The following is a 25,020-nucleotide window of genomic DNA, read 5'->3' as shown; positions in this document are numbered from 1 at the left end:
AGCACAGGGATACGTCTCCTCTGCATCACCTGGGATGACTTTGCTTCCCAGGGACAGACCCAACATACTTCCAGAGATGTCTTGGGAGAAATCAAAGCTTACAAGCAGATAAACCTGCAGTGTCTTTCCCAAGCTCAGAAAACTGACTGGACCGTAATCCTTAACACAGCAATTGAAATAAAGACCTCCCTTCCTCCTTTGTATTTGCTTACCTTCTCATCTGATAAAAACACACTTATTTTGTGGCAGCTCCTCACAAAACCTCCTTTTCTGGCAGCATGAAGCATGTCCAAACACACCTGCAGTCTTAAGCCACACTAAGCAGAGCCATCTCTAAGCTCATGCTTCATTTTTGAAAGCCTGTCTTCCTCTGAAAATATCTTTCAGGCTTATTTCATAGCAAACCTTCAGGTGAGTTTTGAAAGGATTAGATCATCTGGTTCTTGCAATTACCTAAATGTTCTCATAGATGTAAAGGTGCAGATAAAGTATTTTAAGCTATTTCCACCAAGTTAGAACTCTAGGACCCATTTTCTCTGGTGGATTTTGCAGAAGTTTGTGCAATGTAAAACATCAGCATCACTGGAGATGCCCACATGCCCCTCAGGGATGACAGACTGCAGGCTTCTACTGACCTACAGAGATGCAGGAGAAGGTGCTCACCTTATCAGGCAGAGCAGGGATCCCTCCAAAAAGCACATGCAGAGCTCATAAATGACAGGCTCTTTGTTCTAAAGCATTCACAAAACTAAAGGCAGAAAAAAGAAAAAGACATCATCTTGCGTGGTCTGTGTTCTCCAAAGTAGAGACTGAACCAAAGCTTCTAATTTTATGCATCAGTATAGGTCTTTCTTGCTCAAGGTCATGGGCTGTAGCAAAAGAACTCTGATCACAGGTTTTCTTACATTAAAATACACCTTAAGCCACTATCTATCCCTTTTTTTTTTCTTTTTTTTTCTTTTTTTTTTTTTTTTTGGTATGCATTTTTTTGAGTTTACCTTCCTTCAAATACATTAAACTAAAATGTAAGTGCTTGGATACCCCACCAGACTTTGGGTCCAAAGTGTCTGTCCTGGACTTCAGGCTCTAAAAGTCTAATTACAAAACACTCCACAGTATAGTTCATGAGACAGAAACAATGAAGAGCCTTGCAATTACTGGCACAGAACTTCTGGAGTCTGGAGAATAAATGGGAAGAAGGCTGCTGAACAAGAAAGGAAAAATCAGTCCCAGACTTTTCTGCAAAAAACTTCAATCCTACTGACCTGGGGGAACCATGGAGGTTGAAAGAGTCAGATTCTCTTTTGCTGCACCGGAAAAAAATCTCTTGAAAATAGAAAATCCATCTTCTTCTGAAATCTGTGTATCTTGGAGAGTATGGGCTACAGAGATGTCCATCCGGAGACTGATGACCATCAGGAAACTGATGGACAGGAGACACAGGATGGGAAGACAAACAAGGTGAAAACAGAAGTGCCTCCTTTGTCTGATGGCAAGTTTCCAATCCTAAATATGCTACAAAAAGAAACCTTTTGTGTGGGAACACGTAACATACATCTCATCTCCATTCTAGCAGGACATAGCTTACCCCTAGGAAAGGAAAAAGAATATCAAAGAACAAGATTAAAGGAAGCAATTGTCATTTTTAAACAGTCTTAACATGACAGAAAGGAACAGTAAGAACAGCTGAAAGCCACTCAGGGTACGGTAGAGATGCCTTGGCTGAAGATTCTGCAGTGTTTTCCATATCTGTCTGCTTTATTTTTAAACACCCAGAGCCTTTGCTTGATCAACACTTCCTTGTAAATGAAGGAAGCAGAGGAGGAGTGAGGGGCTGCAGGGAGAGAGGCAAACAAAGTTGGAAATTGATGATCTTCCCAACCATGAAAGTCAAAATTCCTACTTGAAACTGAATCCTTCTGGACTGCTACAGAGGCATGGGGGGAAAGGGGAGAGGAGGAAAGAAAGGAGATTTATTACTTAAGCAGAACTGAAATTCTGGTGAGAAAAAGGATCATTCAATCCATGCCCAATGCAGATTTAAAACTGGGTTTGTCATATTTCCCTCTTCTTCACCTGCATTTAAAAAACCAATTAAAAAATAAAGGGGTGCAAGTTGGGGTCTTTAAAGAGGGGGAGGAAAAGCCACCGAAGACTCTTGATCTTATGAAGCCCTGGACTCTTATATTCCATTTATAGCTCGAGCTGGAATGACATCCCCCTTGATTAGCAAGCTGTCCAATCCAGCTGCATGTGTCAGGACTGTACGAGGCACTAACTGAAATATATATATGCCCTTATAGAGTTTTGTACATCGGGTCCACCTCCAGGGCACAGGCTGTAGCTCATTCTGACCACTGCTCCTCTCCTGGGAATAACTTTCAAGGGTTTGGGGTTGTATTTTTTAAAGTTTTTTTTTGGGGGGGCACCTTTCCTTTCAAGTTTAAGCAACACAAAATGGCACCAAAGAAGGATGTAAAGAAACCAGCGGCAGCACCAGCACCAGCACCCGCTCCGGCACCAGCACCAGCACCTGCACCCAAAGAACCTGCAATCGACCTCAAGAGCATCAAGGTAAAGGGATGAACGTGTGCTGATCACATACCCAAAGCACTCCCAAATGGGAAAGTCAACAGGGTCCTGGCTGAGACCTGCAGTGAAACGTTGAGTGTGTTTGGTTCCGGTTTGGGGACTGCAGTGCAATGAATGAGTAACCTCAGCCCATGGACTTGTTGACCTGCCTGAGCTTTTGGTTGTTTTAGTAGCTGAAGGGGTGTAAGGCATGGTGCATGATTTAACACAAGAGTGAAGCCTGGTGATTTCAATAGTCATTTGCAGTGTGACTCTCAGACCTTTTACCAAATCAGGGTCAATCTGACCTGTTTGGTAAAGCTAAATTTAAAAGAAAAAAACCAAACAACACCCGTGCCCTCCCAGACAAACAAACAAACAAATAAACAGCAAAACAAACACTAAAGTAGGTGCATCAGGAGAGGAAAGGGTTATTGAAACTTGAAATGCAATGTTTTTGCATACTGCTGCACTAAGCCAGACCTTATTTTGCTGCTCCCCCTCAAATTCCTTTCCAAATTTTTACAACCACCCGATGACCCCTTTGGTCGTGTGTTTTGAGATCAGCATGGCTTATCTTTAAAAGCAGAAACAAACTGAAACAGATAAAAAAAAAAAAAAGAAAAAGACAGTGAAAAAAAGAAAAAAAGAGGGATTTGGCAATTTAATCTATATTCTTTTTATTTGCATCGTACAACAATCATGAACAGATCATGAGCTGAAAAGCTATGGATGGAAACATTTCAGGTTATTCCCTCTCATCTAAACATATTTTGCACAGATTTTTTGCAATTTGCTGCAAACTGAAAGCAAAAAAGAGAAAGAGCCTTCCTGAGGTTTTCCTCTGACTGCACTTCCAATAGATTTCATCCTGTCTTCAGCCCTCATGCCAACCAACACCACAGATCGTTGCCTTGACCCTTTGAAAAAAATTCCTCCACGTTGGGATATTCTTTACTTAGGAAAGAAGAGAGGGAGGTTAAGTAGTTAAAGAGATGAAGAGACAGCACAGTTTCTCTGGGAAGGACTATAAATAGTTATTCTCCACCTACCTCACAAGCTGATTGGTCCAAAGACCAATTTGCTTAACTCTACATAAGGAATCATGCCAGTTATAGAGAAAAGAAGAACTACAAAGACTCTTGATAAAAGGGACGGAATGTCATCCAGAAAGACCCAGACAAGGTTGAGAACTGGGCTTGTGTGAACCTCATGAGGTTCAAAGAAGGACACATGCAGGGTCCTGGCACATGGGTCAGAGCAGCTATTGCTATCCAATACAGGCTGAGGGATGAAGGGATTGAGAGCAGCCCAACATAAAAGGACTTGGGGATACTGGCAGATGAAAAGCTGAATGTGAGCTGTGCACTCACAGGCCAGAAAGCCAGCCATGTCCTGGGCTGCATGAGAAGGACGTGCTCAGCAGGTCAACAGAGGTGATTCTGCCCCTCTCTTCTGCTCTGGTGAGACCCCACCTGGAATGCTGCATCCAGGTCTGGGGCCCCACAGCACAAGAAAGAGATGGGGCATTTAAAGTTTGTCCAGAGAAGGGCCACAAAAAAGATCAGGGGGCTGGAGCACCTCTGCTATGAATAGAGGCTGAGAGAGTTGGGGTTGTTCAGCCTGGAGAAGAGAAGGCTTCAAGTAAACCTTATTGTAGCCCTTCAGTACTTAAATAGGGCTACAAAAAAGATGAGAACAAACTTTCTGGCAGGGCCTGGTAGTGACAAGACATGGGGCAATGGTTTTAAACTAGAAGAGAGTTAGACTAGATATAAGAAAGAAATAGTTTACAATAGAGTGATAGAACACTGGCACAGGTTGCCCAGAGAGGTGGTACATGCTGCATCCTCAGAAACATTTGAGGTCAGGTTGGAAAGGGCTTTGAGCAACCTGATCTAGCTGAAGATGTCCCTGCTTACTGCAGGGGGGTTGGACTACATGACCTTTAATGGTCCCCTCCAACCCAAACTACTATGTGAATTCTGTTTCAGACATAAAGTCCCCAAAAATATGACCCATTTGCTGAAATTTCTTGAAGCTTACTTTTATTTTTACAATCAACAGACAGTATTTTTCTGAAACAGCATATAGATTCTCATAAGACTGAAGATGAGCACATTGGCAAAGCAAAATAAGTGTAAGAAGAAAAAAATGGCATTTTGAAATATTTGAGTGATCATAGTAAAGCCTACATGAAAAGCCCACTGTTCTTGAGAATGCTGTCTGAAAATTAGATTAGATCTCATATTTCACTCTCTCCAGAAATTAAGGGGAATGTAAGCTAGATTTCCATCTAAATAATTTAATTTGATTTGTTAGCTTTCTATGTCCAGTTCATTAGGAGAAAATAGAATTTTCAATTCCAGTGATCCCAGCTAATCTATCTCTATATAAATAGACTTCATAGTATCCAACCAGCTAAAAAATGATAGGCTGCAGTCTGAGGCATTTCTGCAGTTCACTCCTTTACCCAGACAGATCTTTTTAATGGAAGGAGATACATACTGGTAGCACAGAGAGAACGCTTCAGGTTTTTTTCATATTCAGATGATAAAAGAGTATAGTCTAAATCCTCTTTGTTTTGAAAGGCAGGATCAGACAAAATATTTTCCTCTTTGAAGGGGAGGAAAAACTGGGGTAGCAAGACAAAACTATTCTTTTAGCAGTAAGGGCAGCACATAAGCATTACTATTCCTATTTGCAAATAGGTGAAGATACGAGCAGCATGATGAGGTTACAGGACCACCCATCCCCCTGCCCTGCATGCTTATCACAAGCATCTATCTTACTTGGTTTTATATTACCACCACATTAGGAAGAAATTCTTTATTGGGAGGGTGGTGGGACCCAGGCACAGGTTGCCCCAGGAAGTTGTGGCTGTCCCCTCCTTGGCAGTGTTCAAGGCCAGGTTGGATGGGACCTGGGGTAACCCTGTTTAGACGAGAGGTGTCCCTCCCCATGCAGGGGGTTGAACTGGATGATCTTTAAGATCCCTTCCAACCCAAACCATTCCCTGATGATTACTACAAGTATCTCCTCTGCTCTTCCTTACCAGGCAAGGAGCAGAGTGCCCTAGAGGTGCTGCAAAGGGGGATGGAAACCTCTCCCCCCACAGCAGGGGAGTCCACCCAGCTACCCAGACATTGCCACAAGGTGATGCAGAGGCTCATGCTGCCCCCAAGGGTGACAGGTGACATATGCCACCTTGGTCCCTGACCTTCCCCTCTCATCTGGGGCCCCACATCAGTCAAAGGCTGCCCAGGCAAAATGTGGCACCTCCAGTGCTGGGCTCTTTAAGAAGGCAGCAGAACAACAAATGATGCCTTTCATCCTGCCTTGCAGCAGGGTAACCTCCCAAGGTCCCAACCAGCCACTCTGGGTTATCCTTTTTCACCCTTTGAGAGCTTAGAAAGTGAAGGAAACAATGCCTTCCCACAAATGATTTGCCTGGTAGATGTGGCAGAGTCAGGAACTCTCGAAATTGTCTGAGTCTTAGCTCAGTATCTTAATTAGCATTAATTACTCTTGAATCCTTTCATTCAGCCACCAAAGTCTCAGCATGGGAAAAGGCACAGCACCATTTTCAGCTTAACTTGAGCCAAAGAGTGCTTTAAACTAAGCTCAGTGAATGATTCTGTCCTGGGGTTTTTTAGCACTGATTTTCTATGTGTGGAGACAAAGCCTCCAGCACTTTGAACAAGAGCATCAAGAGGGCTCCCCTCCACCCTTCAGGAAAATTAGTGGCCTTATCAGATCTTGCTGCTAATGAGAGGTGACTGAGAATGCCAGGCTACAGTGCCAAAATGATTTGGGGAGTCACACAGCAAGTAAAGACAGAGAAAGGTTTTATAAAGAGACATCCAAGACCCTTCTCACTGCTAGAGCTGGAGAGGGTAAGGGCAGAGCTGCCCAGTGAGGTTTGCAGCAGCCAAATAAAGCCACATTTGGCAGCATGCTTCATTTTAAATTGGCATTGGAGACCATAATGTTCTCCAAAATAAACAAGTAGGTGGTTTATAAACATGGGTAGCAGTTAGTTTTTTGTGGTACCCTTCCTCTCAGATGCCCTGCTTGGAAGATCTTCAGAGAATTTGGTTTTCTGAGCCTTTTGGGGCACACACTCAAAGCTGGTACGGGATTTTCTACTTCTGAGCACAAGCTACTGACTAGAAAGCTGAGTAACAGGAATACCTAACTGATAAAGAATAAAAATCTCTAAACTCTATTCTTTCTCAGCTCACCTTATGATACAGGACTACAGGAAGAGAGACAAGGCAGGGAGGAAGAATTTGGGTTTAAACAGAAATGTAAAGACACTTTCCTCCCCAGGCAGAAAACATAAAACTCAAATCTGCTCTGTACAACACTTTCCAGACCAAATTTATATTTACAATTTTCCTTTTATTAGCATGGCCTGGATTTGAACACTAGGTACAAAGGCTAAAGATTAAGTCATAACTGAGAAGAGTAGAACAGGGTGATGGAGGAATCTGAGTCACCACCAGGAAGCAACCAGGACTAAAAGCAAAGTGATCATATGGGTCATTTTCTTCAGAGATGCTCAAGAATTCTGTAGTTAAAACTGTGGTCAAGGGCACTCCCACAAAGAAAGCTTATCTGTTTTGTCAGCTTCCTTCTCCCTCTCATGCTGAGGGAGAAGAAACTTTGAGTTTACAAATACCACTACTGTGGGTCTGTGTCTGCAATAACTGGGACTGGATACTAGTGATGGGGATGTCTCATGCTTGGTTTTGCAACTGAGGCAGTGGGAAACGGATAAACTTCATGTTTGCCCAGATTGGTTTAATTCCATCCCTACCACCAACAGGAAAAATGTGAGATTTTTTTTAACTGGAAATCTAAGGGTCCTTCCCAGCACACACAACCAGTCCTTGGATTTAGCCCAGGCTCATGGCATTAACTGGGATTGGGCTGAACTGGGTTTTGGGATCTGGATGCTATAGTTGCTGAGATCAGGGCTTCATAGGCTTCTGCTCTGCAGATGGTGATCTGAACATGTAGGACCCTGATCTGGTGTCACATCTGGCCATTTTCTTCAGAAATACGTGTAAATATCCTCTGTCAAGCAGATACAGAGATTGGGATCTTGCAAGTATCCATGGTGTAAGTGATGTTCAGTTAACTACACAAGGCTTCCTTTGTTGGTATTTTCAAGACTGAATTCCCGGGACATCAATTATGCCATGGCTCAATTGCAGATAACCTACCTACATCTTTACAGGAAAAAATAATTAAAAGCTATCAACTATTGAAAACTTGACAAGGTCTTGTGTAACTGTGTGATGCATGACAAAGCCTGCTGCATGGAAACAAACATGTGTGATCATTTGTTTTTAAATACAAAGCTCTTAAGGCATTAAAAAGTGTTTCTCCTTGTGTCCTTAATTCTTATTACATTCACCACGCAAGTTGGGCATCACTGAGGAAACATTGCACTGGATATATCCAGAGAGAGAAACTCACTAAAATGCACTGACAGAAAGCTGCTGGGCTGGAGGGCAAGCAGGGATGCAAATGTCAGCTGAAGCACTCAGAGAGCTATTACAGAGCAGACTCCATGAGAAGCTGGTGAGATGAGAACAGGAATTCTAACAGTAGCTTTGTTCATTGTGCTAAAGGCTTTCTGAGGGATCAAAAGGTTTTTGCCTTCAGGTTACAACTGATCCAGCTCCAGAGACAACCCCAGGGAGATTTCACAGGACTGATACACCCATTGCACAGGGTCCCAAGTGCCCTTTCATGTAGAAAGGGGACAAGTGCAAATATGATTTAGCCTTCAGAGACATAGGGGTACCTGTCTGACACCATCCAGACCAGCATCCTGCTACTGCTTTGACCATGGCTCCATTCTGGATCCACCCCAGCTAAATCCCTTGGGCATGGGAACCCCATCACTGGTGCCAGACCCACCTGGGTGGCAGTAGCTATTTTACTGCACAGACAAGGCATGACACAAAGGTGTCCCAGAAGAGGTAACCTGGACATCAGACCCAGATACACACCAAGACACCCCACTGGGACACTGTTTAAAAACAGAAGGAAAAGCAAATAGAAATGCCACCACTCCATTTTCTTTGCAAAGTTTTCAGAACTTTGCCTCCTTTTCCTCCATAAGTGGTGCTGAGCAAGGAGTCCTTCAAAAGCAGGGATGTCAATAAATGTTCGGCGATTTTTCTAACCAAAAAAAATTATTTGAAAACTTGATTGTTATTTTTTTACAAGATTCTTTCTTAGTAATTAACAGCTTTGGCAGCATTTAGAAGATACCCATAGGCTTTGGGGCATCTGGGGATTTAAAACTTTGGCAGAAACAGTGGAATTCAAAGCAAATTACAGAGTGTAACATTTCAAGAACAGATCTCACACAGGAATTTCAAGCGTTAACAGTTGTGTGGCAAAGCCTTTCTCCCACAAACTAATAAACAAAAAAAAAAAAACCCCAAATATTTCTGAAATACTGCTTTAAACCCTCTGAGAGCACAGAGAGCTTGTAGCAGATAGTAACAAGATATTTGAGCTTCTCTTACATAGGGCAAGAAGAAGGTGACCAATTTAGCCAATGACAAGTAAAGAAAGAAGTTTTCTGTAAGGAGATCTGAAACAACCAAGCTGGAAATCCACCCCCACTTCACTGAGGTGTTAGTCCATCCTATACCCATTGCCAAAAGCACTTTCAACTGGCTGGTTTACCGCATAGCATTTGAATGTCAAATAGCAGCCGTTTAAATAATGTTAATACTCTGACACTGCCACTGGGAGGCATGTTAAAACAACAAATCCCATCGAGAGCTCAGCTCCAGAGCCTCACATTTCTTTACACAGCCCCTTCATTATGCAAAATTAAACGCAATTAGGAAAGGGACACTTTTACAAATGAATGGAACAGACCACTTTGTCTGGAAGAGACCTGCAACAATGATGTAGTCCAACTGCCCAACCAGTTCAGGGTTGACCAAAAGTTAAAGCAGGGTTTTAAGGGTCCAAATGCCTCTTAAATGCTGACAGGGTTGGGGCATCGACCAACCCTCTAGAAAGTCAGTTCCATTTTTGGACCACCTTCTCAGTAATGAAATGCTTCTTAGTGTCCAGTCTGAGCTTCCCTTGATGCAGCTTTGAACCATTCCCATTTCATTGCCTGACATTTCAAAAGTGCACAATAAGTGATCAGAAAGGCTTATCTGAAAGTTTTTGCACAAATGTAAAGCAACTGAGAAGTTGCAAGCTTTAGAAGTAAACAGGAAAGTCACACAGAATGTGTAGGAAGAAAAAAAATATTATCTGCAGTTTAGTCCCTTAAACTCAAAGAGATCTTGAACTGTTCTTCCAAGCCCCATGATACCTCACACTGGCAATTTTCTCTCTTATATTAATGGTGGTCATTTTCATTCTTTAATTGTATTGCCAGGCAGCTCTGAAAACAGAGCTCTCTTCCTCAAGGCCTCATCTGCTCCTGCTCTTTCTCTACCTGATAAAAGACACGAGGCTAAACCCATCAGGTTGTTGGTTCTTACTTAAATGAGAAATAGCTTCTCTAAAATCTGTGGCATCGATCACACAAGCTACCAAACTGGGGTGAGGGACAGGAGCAGAACAGACTGCTTTTCAGAGGGGGCTGAGAGCTGTGTAATCCTGCACTCAGTGATGTCTACTTGAAAATATGTGCAGCTGCATTAACCAAGAAGCAGGCACTAATGGTGAACTGGTATCATATGAACTGCTGGAGGCACAATCTTATCTCCTCCCAAAAATAAAAAAAGAAAACCTGAACCAAAAAAAAAAAATAAAAAAAAATAAAAAAAAAAAATAAAAAAAATCAAACCCTAGTCCTCAATAGAAGTCTAAATATACAGTGAGTATTATAAGGGTCTCTCTAACTTTCTTCTCTCTGATTTTCCAAGACTCCTGATACATGCTCAGTCTCTTCCATGTAGACAGAACATATCTGCTGATTATCTAATATAGCCCTAGGATTATTCCTTTCTCTGCACCTCACCCAAAGGGTAATGAGCAGATTGAGCAGCTGAATGCTTTAACTCCCAGCAGCGTTTTTGCCCAGGGCTTTTTACCCTGTCTAGACCAGTAATCTGTTGGAAATTTGAAGTAAGAATTTGGAAATAAAGATTTGTGTGGACTGGGTCTTCTGCTAAGCTGGTTTGCTAAGTCTGCTAAGCAGACTTGCAAACAACTCTGTCTGCCCCAACTGTATTTAGCTGGGACGCAGTCAAAGTGCCTCTAGCTAGCAACAAGAGGAACAGAAGGTGCTCACTAACTATACAGGGAAAATCTTAAAAGAGAAAACAAGCAAACAAACATAAAAGAAGAAAAAAACAAACCCCACGAAGCCAACCCCAAACACATCTTTTTCTTTGACACAGATAACATTCTGGACAATAAATTCCTCCATAAATAAGAGCTAAGCCAAGTTAGAGCAATCCAAGTCCTTCTGTTCTTTCCATGTGTTGCAATTCCTTCAACCTTTCAGTAGTTCTGCTAGGGGTCATTTTTAAAGCCACACTCCATGAAATGTCACTGTCTTCCCTAAAGCTCTGAGTCTCATCATGTCCTTTGACAATTCAGAGAACACAAAGATCAGATCACTGCAAAATACATCTTCCTACCTTTTGAAGTTTATGAAAGCTCCTTACAGAATCAACATTTTTACCTTTCATTTCTTTTAAGGAAATATTTTCTATACCTGGGCCATTTGTAGGTGCCCTTACTCAAAGCAAGGAGTATTTTAAGCCCACAACAGACTCTATTTGCTTCAAGCAGGTGGCTCTTATTTCAGCTGAATGCAACATCCCTACTGGGATATTTCTCCCCACTAAAACTCTGTTTAATGAGCTTTTATTCAAGAACCTGTAATAAAATGAAGGTCTGATGTGGTGCTGTAGTATTTGCTCATCCAAAATCTGCCTAGAGTCTCATATTGTTAAACGACCAATCAGTCTATACATAGATTCCTCTCAGTTTCTATGTATTTGATAGCCCATTCAAGCCAGATCACTAATCCAGCTACCAGTTTTCTATGCCCAAGACAAATGTGCCCCAGTTATTTTGTCTTTCACATCTAAAGCCTTTTGAGACAAATCTTGTTGCAGACAATCATAAAGCTTGTCTGGAAGCAAGGAAAAAAATTTGTTTGAGAAAATTAATCAGAGCTTTCTATGCTTTATTTTTTTTCAATCTGGTTTTCAGGGGAACATTTCCCAGTTGCAGGCACTGGAGAGCAGGAGGCTGAGGGCAGAAGGAAAATTCCACAAAAGGCAACACAGTGCATTGACCCAGGCAACATTTCAACTCTGCCAAAGTCTTTAGAAAGCTCCTCTATTAATGAACAGGGACTGATGGCCAAAATCTATATTAGCTTTCCCACTGCCCATGCTCCAGCCAGTATTTCTCAGGAAATTTCACTGTGCTAAGCCTACATTAGCCCATTTAAACAAAAGCATCAACCCCCTTTTCTTTGCAACCCATTTGATCAAGGCTACACTTTGTCCTGAATACATCCTTATTCTCACAGGCTTATAGACTGCAAGCAGCAGAAAAACAAAAGTGAAGGATTAGCAGTGGAGCATTTTTCAATCTCAGTATATTTTCCAGGTATTTCTCAAAAAATGTGAATCATCTATTTGGGCAGAATGTTTTCTAGCTAAAATGGCAAGCTTAGAAAATTCCTTGTGGTTGTAACTTCAGTTTTTTAAATAGGAGGTAGAAGGTTAATGTTTCAAACCCAACCTAATATTGCAACCTATTTTGATCATTCAGTTTAAAACAAAGAAACACATTTTTTTTTTAAATACCACAAAAAACCAAAAACAAACAAAAAACCAACCAAACAAACAAACAAAAAAACCCCACGAAAAACCCAAAGTATGCAACAGTAAAGTTACATCTGCTTGGATTTCTTTCAGTGGCCTCAATACACTGAAATGAGACATTCACAAAGTTGTGCTTATCTTCAGGGTAACTAAAGGGAGCTAAGGAGAAAATTTCCCTCACTAATCACATTTTGTCATTAGAAAATCAGGAGCAGTGAATGATAAACAAAGGAAATAAAGAGAAATTGCAGAAGGGATTCAAGTTTGGAACAGGGAGTCTACTGTCACACAACCATTCCCACCCAGGCTCCATTACTCTCCTGACCCAGCTGTAGTGACAGGGAAAGGGAAAAGTGTGGAGCAAAGTGTTCTAATCTGTTTACAGTGTCTCACAGCATCAAATAAGAGATTTGCCCTGGGCTTGGAGGACACTGCTTTGTGGGGATATGGGACTAGACCTTTGTTACTGACAAAGCTGCTGCCTCTACCTCCTGCAACCTACCTGGTAATTTCCCATTTGTAACCTCACCATGACGTCTCCACTCTGCAACCCAAAAAAACAATTACCCCTTTTCCCCACTGCAAACAGGTCCTCCTTCCATTTCATAAAGCCTCTGGGGGTCTTAGCTTCTATCATAGCTGCTCCCTTGCCCTCACAATCACAAAAAGCTCAGTGCCATCTCCTCTCGCCACACCAGTGAGCTGGCTCACTGGCACCCTGTCTAATTCCAGCCCTAGAGGAAGGGTGTCCCAGAGAGCACAAGATACTGGGAATATGAATGTCCCACTGCCCTGCAGGGCACATCCACACAACAGCTGTTAGCCCAGCAACACAACTATAACCAAAAGGGAGGTGATTCTGCTCCTCTACCCCACTCTCATGAGACCCTGCTTACACTACAGTGTCTACTTCTGGGGTCCCCAACACAAGAAGAGCAAGGAGCTGTTTGACTTAGTCCAAAGGAGGCCATGAAGATGCTCAGAGGGCTGGAGCATCTCTCCTATGAATTCAGGCTGAGAGAGTTGGGGTTGTTTAGCCTGGAGAAGAGAAGCCTCCAGGGAGACCTTATAGAGGCCTTCCAGTACCTGAAGGGGCTACAGGAAAGCTGGGGAGGGATTTTTTACAAGGGTATGGAGTGATAAGACAAGGAGTAATGGCTTTAAACTGGAAGAGGGGAGATTTAGGTTAGACATTAGGAAGAAATTCTTTAGTGTGTGGGTGGTAAGACTCTGGTCCAGGTTGCCCAGAGAAGCTGTGGCTGTCCCATCCCTGGAACCAAGGGCTGGTTGGATGGGTCTTGGAGCAACCTGGTCTGGTGTTAGGTGTCCCTGCCCATGCAGAGGGGATGGAGCTACATGACATTAAGGTCCCTTCTAGCCCAAACCATTCTGTGTTTCTATGAAAATGCATGGGTAATTTTCCCCTTAAGAATGTTCAAAATTTGGAAAACTAGAGCAGAGGAAGAGCTTCACAGTCAGACACCACCTCCATCAACAGGCTAATCTTCTGTTGAGCTCCACCAACTGGATCACACCATGCAGAGAAGCTTCAGCACTACTCATCCAATGTTGAGTTCCACATTATCCATACAAAGTGCTTAGCAAAAACCAGTGAAGATACCAGAACCTGCTGCACACGTGTAACCTGCAAGCCACACGTGTTGGCCATGTGCTGGGCAAGCACACAGCACCTCTCACCCTCAGTGCTCAATTTTCTAACTTTACAGCTTATTGGAGAAATAGAATCCTGCCCTATAAGAAAGTCTTGGAAAAGGAATATCGAGAAAACAAACCCAGAAAGTGCTGACATGAATCAAACTGCTTGCCACTCCCTACCCCTCTCCAGCCTCCTAAAAATAGCTATCATAAGATGTCCATCAAGACGTGGAGCCTCCTGTCACTTTGCCCTAAGAAAGCTAAAGAACTCACCAAGGGGAGGGACTGCTTCCTTCTGACACTTAATCCAGGCAATGATGTCAGCACCACCGGATAAATAAGGGGAAGAAAGTCCAGGAAAGCAGGACCACTCTCAGGACCTCTCAGCTAGTCCCTCCTGCCCGTCTGCTGCTCTGCTTTTCCAACTCAACCATGGTGGGTCCACCAGAAAGCTAAGAGTTAGCTGCAAGCCAGTGTATTTTACATAAGTAAATTGGGCTCCTCGCTCAAGGTAGTTCCAGTGGGGGGAAGGACAGTCCAGAAAACAGTTTAGGTTTGCTTGGTTTTCCTTCTTAAAGCTGAAAGACTGTGTGAGGTTTTCCAGTTAGCCTCAGGTTCTGCACTGGGTAACAGTAGGGCATGCAGCTCCTGTAGTTTCAGACAGAAAGATTACAATTTGCTAGCACTGCCTGTTAAATTTTTATTATCTTTTCTTTTTTTTTTTTTCTTTTTTTTTTTTAATTGGAAGCTAGCTGCTGAGGTAGCAAAAGAAAATAATAATTCTTTTATATATGAAAGTATAGTTTAGTACTTTATGAAACAATGTAATGTCAAAAGCTTACTTGAAACACAAATTTTAAGGAATTGGTTTAATTTCTATGTTATTGTAAAAAAGATTAAGCAGTATTACTTCAAATGGTCTGAAAAAAAGGGGTCTCTACTAAACCAGAAAATGACCCAATGGTGTGTTAACAACTTCTTTGTTTGTTAAGAGAGTTTAGATTATTGCTGCTTCTAGCCACAAACCTGGTTTTCCCTGGGATGCAGATTTTAATGGAATCTTTAAAAACAGACCTGCTGGTGCATTTTTACAAGGGAAGTTGCTAGTTTAGATTGCCATGGCCTAGTTAAATTAGGTGAGACAGATGAAAGTGCTCAGGAACTTTGTGCTATTTGCTTTCTCTCAGTGCATTTTCAGCAGTACTAGTTCTCTTTTTTTCTCTCTTTTTCTTCCCAACTGCAGTCCTTCACTCCTGACCAAATTAATGGTAAGTGAAATAAAAGTTAAATTTCAAAAAAGGGAAAGAGGGGGCACATAATGGCTACCAACTGATAAATATTCACTAATCTTAACAGCTCTTTTGCTATCTGCATTACTTCTGCACATCTGACAAGCCACATTTTTGCTGTTTTAGAAATTGACTCACGGATTGAGCTGGATGCTTTAGAAAACAAACAGGTTCTCCCCCAGCCCCCCCTTCCTAAGTTATTTTTTGTGATTGATTTCCTTCCAACAGATCGAGTTCTCCAAGGAGCAGCAGGATGGTAAGTTACAAGAGAGCTGATGTGTTTTACATGGATGTGGGTTCAGAGAGGAGCTACATGCTTAGAAGTTTAACCTTTGCAAAAAAAGATGAGATAGGACTTCAGCTGGTATAAATCACCACACTCTTGACTTCAGAGGGGCAGTCTTGACTTGAGGGGGCTTATGCTGAACAAGAATCTGACCATAGATTTACATGTACTTTATCTGGGTGCTGAGAAGTTTATGCCATGGCATGAAGAGGAAACACCCTGGTGTTACCAGCTCCCTTTACAGAACATTTTTCCTGTACTGGCCATTCACAAGGACACTGAAAACTGCTCTTGCATTTGAAAGTCACAGGGGAAATAGGCAGATGGAGGTCAACAAAAGGAGGGAGTAAGCTGACAATGTAACTTAGCTCCAGTGACGTTGCGATTTTACTTGAACAGAAGATGCAAGAGGCCTACATGTCACTTTTGCCAGGAGGGGAGGAAGAAAGGCTGTCTTACTGTAAATGCATTCATGGAGCAAGGGAATTGTTAGCAAATTGTGACTTGTGTAAACTGTTGCATATAAACACAGTAGTCTGGATATGCTACAATTGATGAGGATCCTGCTGTATCCTCTGCTTCACAAGCCACTGGCAAGTCCCAGATCTGCTAGAACGATATAGTTAAAAATTCTGACATCAACAAAAATCCCCACTGAAGCTCTGGATATCTAAGCTGCAGTGTTTTAAATATCTTAGGAGATGCATTTGGGTTGTATTAAATAACACAGGTTTTAAAAATAAATTAAAATTAAGTAGCAAATATAGCAAGCTTCTAACTGTGAATGAAGTATTTAGAATAGAAGATATAAGGAGAGGAATGGGTAGAAGCTTAAGAGACATCAGCCTGCACTGGGTCACACCATCAAAGCACAGGGAAAGGTCTAGTGCAATAAGTGACACTGGAAACATTTCTCTTCCTGCAGTCCAAACACTTCTGGTCACAAAGAAAAATTATTTGGACTCTTCCTCACTTTTCAATTCTAAAAACTTTACAATAAGTTCGGGAGGGTTTATTGAAAAATGCCATCAATTCAATTAATGCATAACAAAGCTAAATATTTCTTTCAGCTTCCCTGCATATTTCAGATCATCCAGCTGTTGCAATGCTGTGATGACTGAACCAGGCAGCAAAGTAATTAAAAGCTACTTGAGAGGGGGAGAATTTCCCAGGAACAGCAATGTGCCACCCTCAGTAACTATTTCCATCCAAACAGGCTGGTAAGCCAGCAACTGGATAGCATCCTCCCCACAGAGGGATTTGAGACACACATTTTCCAGCAAAAGCATAAACTAGGACTAGATAGATTCTTAAAAATAAAAATTAAAAATAAATAAATAAATTTTTTTAAAAAAGACAAACCAAACACACAGCAAAGATATATTGCAGTGAAATGCATGGCTGAGAGACATAAATAAAATCAGGCCTTCTCCCTGAGATGAGGAGCCATGTTCAGAACCCAGTGAAAATAAAACTCATGGGATTTACCAGAGAACTCTCCTGATGTCTTTGCCAATAGCAAAGAGGCATTGTTTTATACCTTTCTCTGGCTAGATGTCATTAATGCACCCACGAAAGATCAGACCATATGGTATAAATCTCCACAGCTCCATCGATTTCAGCTGCTACAGCAGGAGCTGATACCAGGTTGGTATTATAAGGAGAAGCTCTACACAGGTCCAAGCAGCCTTGATTTCATACCCTGCAATCAAAGCTGTTAAGAGCGTAGGCCTCTCTGGCCAGGCAGTAAGAGAATTAGTTTCAGATGTATGAGATGACAGCCCAGCCAGCTGACATCCTGTATCTGCAGTTTTACTGGGTCCCAGCAACTCCTCCACTAAGTCAGTCTGTGGATGGCTAAAGCAAGAACCTCAGTGCCCCCACATCACACGTCGCCAGCGCAAGATGAATGAAGACACGACTCGAAATGTGGTTTATTGCTCCTAAATCCACCCCAAGGCACTAAGAGCATTCCACCTACACATGCTGTGAAACACAAAGCCTGCTGAGCTGCTGGAAGTTCATCACAGCCAAAGGAAAGACACCTCACCTATTTTACTTGGAGCTAAAACACAGCATCATCAGACACCGCAGTGCAGAAAAGATCAGCAGCACAGTCCAAGATGCTCTTGATAAATGAGGTTCGAAGACAGCTTTTTAGTTAGACCTGTGACTTTTGCACCGTAACCCCCCCCATACCTTTTAAAAAACTACATTTCTTTGTTCATTACAACAAATACTCAAAAAAAAAAACCCTGAAGAAATGTAGTAAGATGATTAACATGGAACTGTGCAACAGAAGATGAAGACTGGCAGTGCAATGAAGGCAACCGTCTGGGCTGATTTTTGTAGGACATTATTTCTGAACCTCAAGTCTTGGGTCAGTAGGGGAGAAAAAGTGAATACTGATCACTTGGCAGCACTGAAAGAAGTAAATTCTCAAAGTGAACATGCTGGACATCCACAGGAACAAAGCACCAAAGTATTACCTCTGGAAAAGCTGGATATTCATGGATCTGTCAGAAGCAGGGGCAGATTGCAAAGGGGTAACCAAGAATAGAAATGTAGCTGTAAGACAACTTTAAAGGAAAATAGAAGTAGAGCCATTTCAAATCCACCTTCAAGTTTCCCATTAGCACTCTGTAAAATGAGATTCTGGGATTGCAGGCAAGAGCCACCACAGATGTTTTGCACTGTCAGGTACTTTGACAGAAGAGTCCCAGTCCTCTGGTGAGATAAGGTAGAGTGGACAGTAACATTCTACCTTCTGCTGCTATATCATGTAAAGAAACCTATTCTTGAATGGCAAAGTTTGTGGGAAGTTTATCCTTCCCCATGCTTCAAATAACTTCGGGGTCAGTCATGAAGCTATTGATGTTTATTAGAACCAGGAAAGCCACGAAAGGTAGATATAGAAATTTAAAAATAGTAAAAGCAAAATGTCAGAGGGGAAGAGTATTTCTTGGGATCATGGGCTAAAGATTCCCCTGGCTAACTCCCCAGGAGTTGGTGGAATTGTGCCAGGAAACAACAGGCTCAAGTCTTTGTCCATACAGCTTGTCAATAGGGAGCTGCCTGGCTCAATTTAACTCTTGCTCTTCCCTTGCAGACTTCAAGGAGGCCTTCCTCCTCTTTGACAGGACTGGCGATGCCAAAATCACCCTGAGCCAGGTTGGAGATATCGTTCGGGCACTGGGGCAGAATCCTACAAATGCTGAGATCAACAAGATCCTGGGCAACCCCAGCAAAGAGGGTAAGTACCCTGCAGCCTCACATGGGTCCTCCTTGAGGCAACACCAATAGTCACAGAAGGAAGAAGAGGAGCTTTTGCTTTAAAAGGGAGCAAGAGGGGCTCTGCAGCAACAATATATGGAATTTCTCCAGTTAGTTTTGAAGAGGATGATGGTGATGGGGAATAGGGTGCTCTAGGTCACAGCATCAAAGCAATAAAGGGGTATTTTGCAGTAAGTGAGACTGGAAACATTTCTTTCTAACCTTCTCCTTAGCCTATCGAGAATTCTCTGTAGGGAACATGGTATTAATTTGGTGTAGGTGTAAAGCACACTCACAGCTGCTCACACTCCATCTGTGCCCCAGCCTTTGCTGAGGAACTAACTGTAAGTTCATTTTTAATAGATGATATTCAGCTCTTCAGGTCCTTCTAGTGCACAAGCCTTTTTCTGCACAAGCCAAGACATGCCTTGAGACTGGAAACCCACCTGTATATTTCTGCTGACCAGAGTCCTCTGCTCAAAGCTCCTGAAACCTGGCATGCTGGGGCATATGTTGGGCATTTATAACAGCAGACTTTTTCTATTGCCTTTTCTCCCCCTTAAAGGTAAAAGAAAGCTAGATACTGTAGTTACCCCCTTCTAACAAGGACCTGGCTGTAGGTGTTCCCTGATTTTAGTCATGCAGAACCACACTAAGATGGGCTAAATGATACTCAGACCCTCAGGCCGAGTAAAGGAGGCTCTGAGAAACAACTCAGAAGACCCAAATGAAGTACCAGCCTTAGCAGGGAGCACTGAGCAGAGAACTAACACTGGGTTTAGACCATGGCAATATTTTAAGTGACTACAGTAATAACTGACAGCAATCTTGATAGAGCTAGGTAGTAAAACAGTAAAACAGTTTCTCTAATGACTGTATATTCAAAAATGTCTTGCATGTTGCCATCTATTGTATTTCATTGCTGCCCAGATGAAAGCTAATTTTTTGCAAAGATACAAAAGAAGAAGACAAAAAAAAAAAAAGAGCCTTTTATCTGGCAGCCTTGCTCCAACAAAAACATTTGGGGCAGACCTCATTTAGGATTTCTGGCTCATGAGAACAAAGAGATCAGATGCACTAAGCTTGCAAGTCCTTAAAGTGCCAGAATGAATATGCCAATGGTAAACTTAGACACACACTCGCTCTGGACATTTCTACTTTATTCATTTGTAATTGTTTATATATTTATTTAGGTTATTATTTAGCTCATAGCCTCTGCTTTGACTTTACAGAGGCCCTTAAATGGTGAGTATCTCATCAGCCAACTCAGGGGCTTGTCAGGTTGTGACATCCCACCCCGGTTACCGTTTCCTGCTGCTGAGTTTCAAGATTTCTGTTTTACTGCGTTCTGTAGTTCCCCCGCACCCCAAATCCTTTCCAATATCAACTCATACAGCAGGTTTAATTTCTGAAATAAAAATACAACATACACATAAGTGTATAAAATTATGTGAGAAGTGGACTGAGAAAGGATGTGAAAAATCAGATGGATCTGAAAACTCCTACAACAAGAGAGAATCTAGATTCTGTAAAGGAACTAACAAATCCTGAGGCAAAGACTAAAGAATTGAAAGAGGTGTGCAAATGAGGTGGGAGGCTTCCTGGTATTTCAGGCAAACATCCCAAAAAGAACACAGAGAGAAATGTCTAACGTGTAGCAACTGGTGCTCTCTTTCCAGAAATGAATGCCAAGAAAATAACTTTTGAGGAGTTCCTGCCCATGTTGCAAGCAGCTGCCAACAACAAGGAACAGGGCACCTATGAAGACTTTGTTGAAGGTCTGAGGGTCTTTGACAAGGAAGGCAATGGCACAGTCATGGGGGCTGAACTCCGTCACGTACTGGCTACTCTGGGTAAGGAATTGTCATTCAAAAGTTGCTGCTGTTTCAAGGGAAGGGAAGAAAGATACTGTAATCAGTTTGGAGAGGTAGAAGTCTAAAAAGACAGACCAGACTGTGGGTTTTCTAACTGGGAATTCACAAGGAAAGTAAATATAATATTCAGTAGAAAGTCCAAAAGAAAAGTTTTGGTTTGTTACTTCTAAATTTGGCCTAAGCATTAGGAGTGCCTGTTATTTGAGGAATGGAGAAGAAAGGTTGTATACTCCAAGGGCATGACACACATGGACAAAAGAAGAGGATTTGCTGCATAATTTCTTTACTCTGTGGGAACAGCTAGAATCTCTGTGTCTATATGCATGTGCAGAACTTGTAAAGAAAGTTAAAATTAATGAAGCTCAGTTCTTATAATAGAACTTTTTGTTACTAATTCAGAAAATAAAAGCATTTGGAAAAGTTGTAGGGTTCAGCCCCAGTTGTGTGTCTGTGGAACAACTGACCAAGCTCTCCACTTTCCAGGTGAGAAGATGACAGAAGAGGAAGTAGAAGAACTCATGAAGGGTCAGGAAGACTCCAACGGCTGCATCAACTACGAGGGTAGGTGCAAGAGCTCAACACCTCCTCATCCTAAATTTCTTCTCTCTCTCACAGAGTTTCATTGCAGATGGTGTTTATCTTCTCAGACAAATCCCGTAGACAAAGCTACACCTGAGTTAGGTTGAAAGGCTGATGGATGAAAACCACAGTGTCAGCATGCTTAGCCTGCAGTCACACCACACAAAATACCAGATTCAGCCACTGTACAGAAGGCTGCTTTGGCCAACATCAAATCTCCAGACTCTGACTTTCTGTAGAGCAGTTGCAGTGATTGGAACCAATCCTACAGCTAATGCTTAGACAAAGTGCTCTATTTATCATGTATTTACTCTTATCACACCAAAGCAGGAGGAGAATTTGATTTGTGCAACATTAAATATTTAGAATTTCCTCTCACATTGTTGGGCCAAACATGGTCAGGAACATGTGTTTTTAATGCCATCAGCTCATGAACAGCTGTTACTTTTAGAGGTATTTCTCAAAATATCATTTTCTGCTCTTTCTGACAAAAAAATCTGTATTTTTCCACAGCATTTGTAAAGCACATCTTGTCTGTCTAGAGTGGACTTCCCCAGACACCAAACGGTACGTTCCTCTCATTTGTGCATTTCTCTGTTTGCTGTCCTTAAAGGCTTCTACATGGCCAGATATAGGTTACAAAATGAATCTGACACCATCTCCCTGGTGACACAAATAGGACAAAATGAGACTGCAACCCAAGAGCAAATAAACCAAGAGCATTTATTGCTGCCTCTTGTTCATAGCTCCATAACTGTCTGGAATTCGTTTTTAGTGGATTTTTCAATCACATCCAAACTGTGAAAAGAAATGTGCAGTGTGGAAATGCTCAGGCTTCAATATCACCCTAAATCTCTGCTATACAGAATCATAGTTTAAGCTATGCAAACTGACAGTCTGAGCCATTTATACTATAAGCAGGTTGAGATGTTGTTTTAAAAAAATAATAAAAATAAATTTAAAAAAAAAATCAAAGCAACACTTGCTGATACTTAGTAGATTTCTGTAGCGACAGAGTAGCCTGAATACTTCTGTGAACTACTGAGAACACTTCTGCAAACAACATAAACACCTGAGAAGCAATATCCTGTAAAATAGAATAAAATAACAAACACCTCAAAATAATAATCAAGGGCTCAGTTTGTTATTTTGCTAGCATTTGTTCAGCCAAGGTTGACTTCAAGTCCAACTATCCCATTCCTTTTCAGAACAATTAAAATTCAGAAAGACCAGATAGCACTCAAGATTTGCCTGAAATTCTTGCTCAGTCTGTCACCATCAACATGGAAACCGTATAAAACTGGATGATGTGCCACCGACCCCACCAGTTATTACCAGTTATTAACAGTGCTCACGCAGGTATCACCTCTGTGTCACTGCATTTTCATTTAAAAAACCTGAACATTCATCAAGGCAAGCTAGATGGAATAAGCTGCCATCACCCAGGATTCATCCATCCCAAGCATCTCCTTCCATGTTGTTTGCTCTGAAACAATGTCATCATCTATTGGAAAAATAAAGCATCTATAAATCCCTGTGGTCACCTTGTGGTTACAGTGTCTTTTTTTTTCCTCTCTGAAGCTGCACTCAGCATTTAACTTGTTTTCTCTGTATATTGTATTTCAGAAAATAATTTTTATGGGGAAAAAAACCCCACAAAAGCAAACATCTCCAGAAGGCTGCTCTACTTAATCTGAATGAAAAGTGTTTCCTCTGGAGTCTGGGAGAAGGAGTAACAACCACCTATATCAGCACTTACATGTTTTTTGGTAAAAGGAGACCTGGCAGCTGGTGTCTGAACAGCTCCCAGGGGGGCACCTGCCCTGGTGAATCAGGCAAAACCCCAAACCAGACAGGATGGGGGGGCCACACAGAGCCACTTTTCCCAACAAAATCTCTGTAATGCTGCATCAAAGAGCTCCACAACACTGTTAGGAAGGGATTCTAGCTACTGCCTGTACTTGTAGCTTTGTGGACAACTAGAAAAGCAGAAATATCAGCCACCCCAAAAGGCCTGGGGGAGCATCATTCCCTGAGTCACGTCAAGAGAAATCCAATTCTCTCTTCTCCAGTGACAGTGGCAATAGCCATTGTCCAGAGAAGCACAGTTATCTGCACATCCCTGACCTTAAATGTAGCTCCTCTTTTCTCCTTAAGCACTTAAACTGCCTTAATCCCCATCTGAGTGTCAGCTTGTTCTATTACTAGGGTGCTATGCATGAAATGACCATAATTCAAGTGCCAACAGGTGCAGCAGGGTGCAGTGGGGAGAGCTGGCACCAGAATAAACTGCAGCTGCCTCTTTTCTGAGGCTTCCCAAAAAAATCTCCCATTTAAACCCTCACCATGCTGGCTGACAGGGCCAAATGACTCTCAGAACTACACCCTGCTCAATGGGAAAAAAAAAACCCTTGATAGAAGAAGAAAAAGAAAAAAAAAAAAAAGTTGTTGTTTAACCTTATCCTTAAAAGGCAACAAAGAAACCCAGTGAGCAATATATTAGAGCAAGTTATTTACAGGAACTCAGCCTGGATGGCATTTCTCAAGGGATTATGGTACACCCTAATGTTCCTCAACATACTGCCTTATACACACGTACTCCATGTGGTTTTTCTTTCCAAGGAACTATGGATATCAGTTGCTGGGAAAGCAAACAAACTAAAAAAACCAACCCAAAATGACAATTCACCATATACGCCTCCATTTTACAGTATCCTGTCACACTGCCCTGACACATTGCTGCAGAACCACCCTAGTCCAAGGCTGAAGCAGCCCTTAAGGGAAGACATATTTTACTTTCAGAAATTGCAAGTTTTGCCCAAGCCCAGCTGACTAACAAAACTGGATGACTTCTAATCAGTGCAGAAGTAGACATAATTTAAAGCCAAACTAGTTTTTAAAACCTCTCATTCATATTTTTGTTTAAAACAAAATTCCAGATAATGAGATGTAACCAGCCTGACAGTATTTCTCTGAACTCTAATTGCAGGGAATTAAGGTAGCATAACCTACACTGCTCTCACACCTCAAAAACTACAAGCAGGAATATTTTTTACAGACAAAAGAGGTGAAAACAAAGAGAATACTCCTTTCCCATTAAAATCAGATTGAGTCTCAAAGTCTTATAGCAGAGTTGCACAGAGAATGGATTTTTATCTTAGCCAAAGGTTTTAGTAATGTCTGAAAATCCCCACCCCAAATTTAGGTAGACAAATATTTGTCCATGTTCTTATAAGATTTTTTTGTGTGTGTGATATTATATAATTCAGTATTTTCTGAAGGATGGCAAACTCCTTACATATTAGCTTCTTTCAGCTAGTGGCAGCTGAAACATAAGCCACACTTTTTAAAAATCTGTTTTGAAAACGTAGAAACAAGACAGTTTGGAAGTATAGTGACATGCTTTTTTTTTTTTTTTTTTTAGAAACACACCGAACTCTTTATAGTCAGCTTTAATTTCATCAGTAAATCCCACCCAAAATACACCCAACCTGAAAGCACAGTTTGGAAATGCCTGAAGACCTTTGGTGCCTCCTTTGCAGGAGAGAGAGAAATCTCCTCCTTTGCCCTCAGAACCATGTGAAGGTTGAACTTGTTTCACCCTACTGCTTCCATACCAGTAACACAAATGTAACTCAGAGCTCTGA

At 41.8% G+C, this 25,020-nt stretch overlaps 1 protein-coding gene across 2 annotated transcripts; it reads left to right on the top strand.

Annotated features, from left to right (window-relative positions):
* The first annotated feature begins 2,315 nt into the window (after positions 1-2,315).
* On the top strand, positions 2,316-22,916 carry MYL1 (myosin light chain 1). Of its 2 annotated transcripts, none has more exons than XM_071746884.1 (7): positions 2,316-2,574; positions 15,590-15,617; positions 18,757-18,900; positions 20,600-20,773; positions 21,278-21,355; positions 21,887-21,940; positions 22,582-22,916. In XM_071746884.1, the coding sequence occupies exons 1-6, from the start codon at positions 2,458-2,460 to the stop codon at positions 21,913-21,915; spliced, it is 570 nt and encodes a 189-aa protein (XP_071602985.1). In that variant the 5' UTR covers positions 2,316-2,457; the 3' UTR covers positions 21,916-21,940; positions 22,582-22,916. The 2 variants fall into 2 exon arrangements, with proteins under 2 accessions (XP_071602985.1, XP_071602986.1); XM_071746885.1 differs by lacking the exons at positions 2,316-2,574; positions 15,590-15,617 and adding exons at positions 14,441-14,507; positions 15,316-15,340.
* The last annotated feature ends 2,104 nt before the right edge of the window (positions 22,917-25,020 follow it).

The sequence above is a fragment of the Heliangelus exortis genome, chromosome 6 (genome assembly GCF_036169615.1).
Source record: "Heliangelus exortis chromosome 6, bHelExo1.hap1, whole genome shotgun sequence".
NCBI classification, from domain to species: Eukaryota; Metazoa; Chordata; class Aves; order Apodiformes; family Trochilidae; genus Heliangelus; species Heliangelus exortis.
Note: the sequence above shows the minus strand (reverse complement) of the source record. Positions and strands in the feature narration are given on the sequence as shown.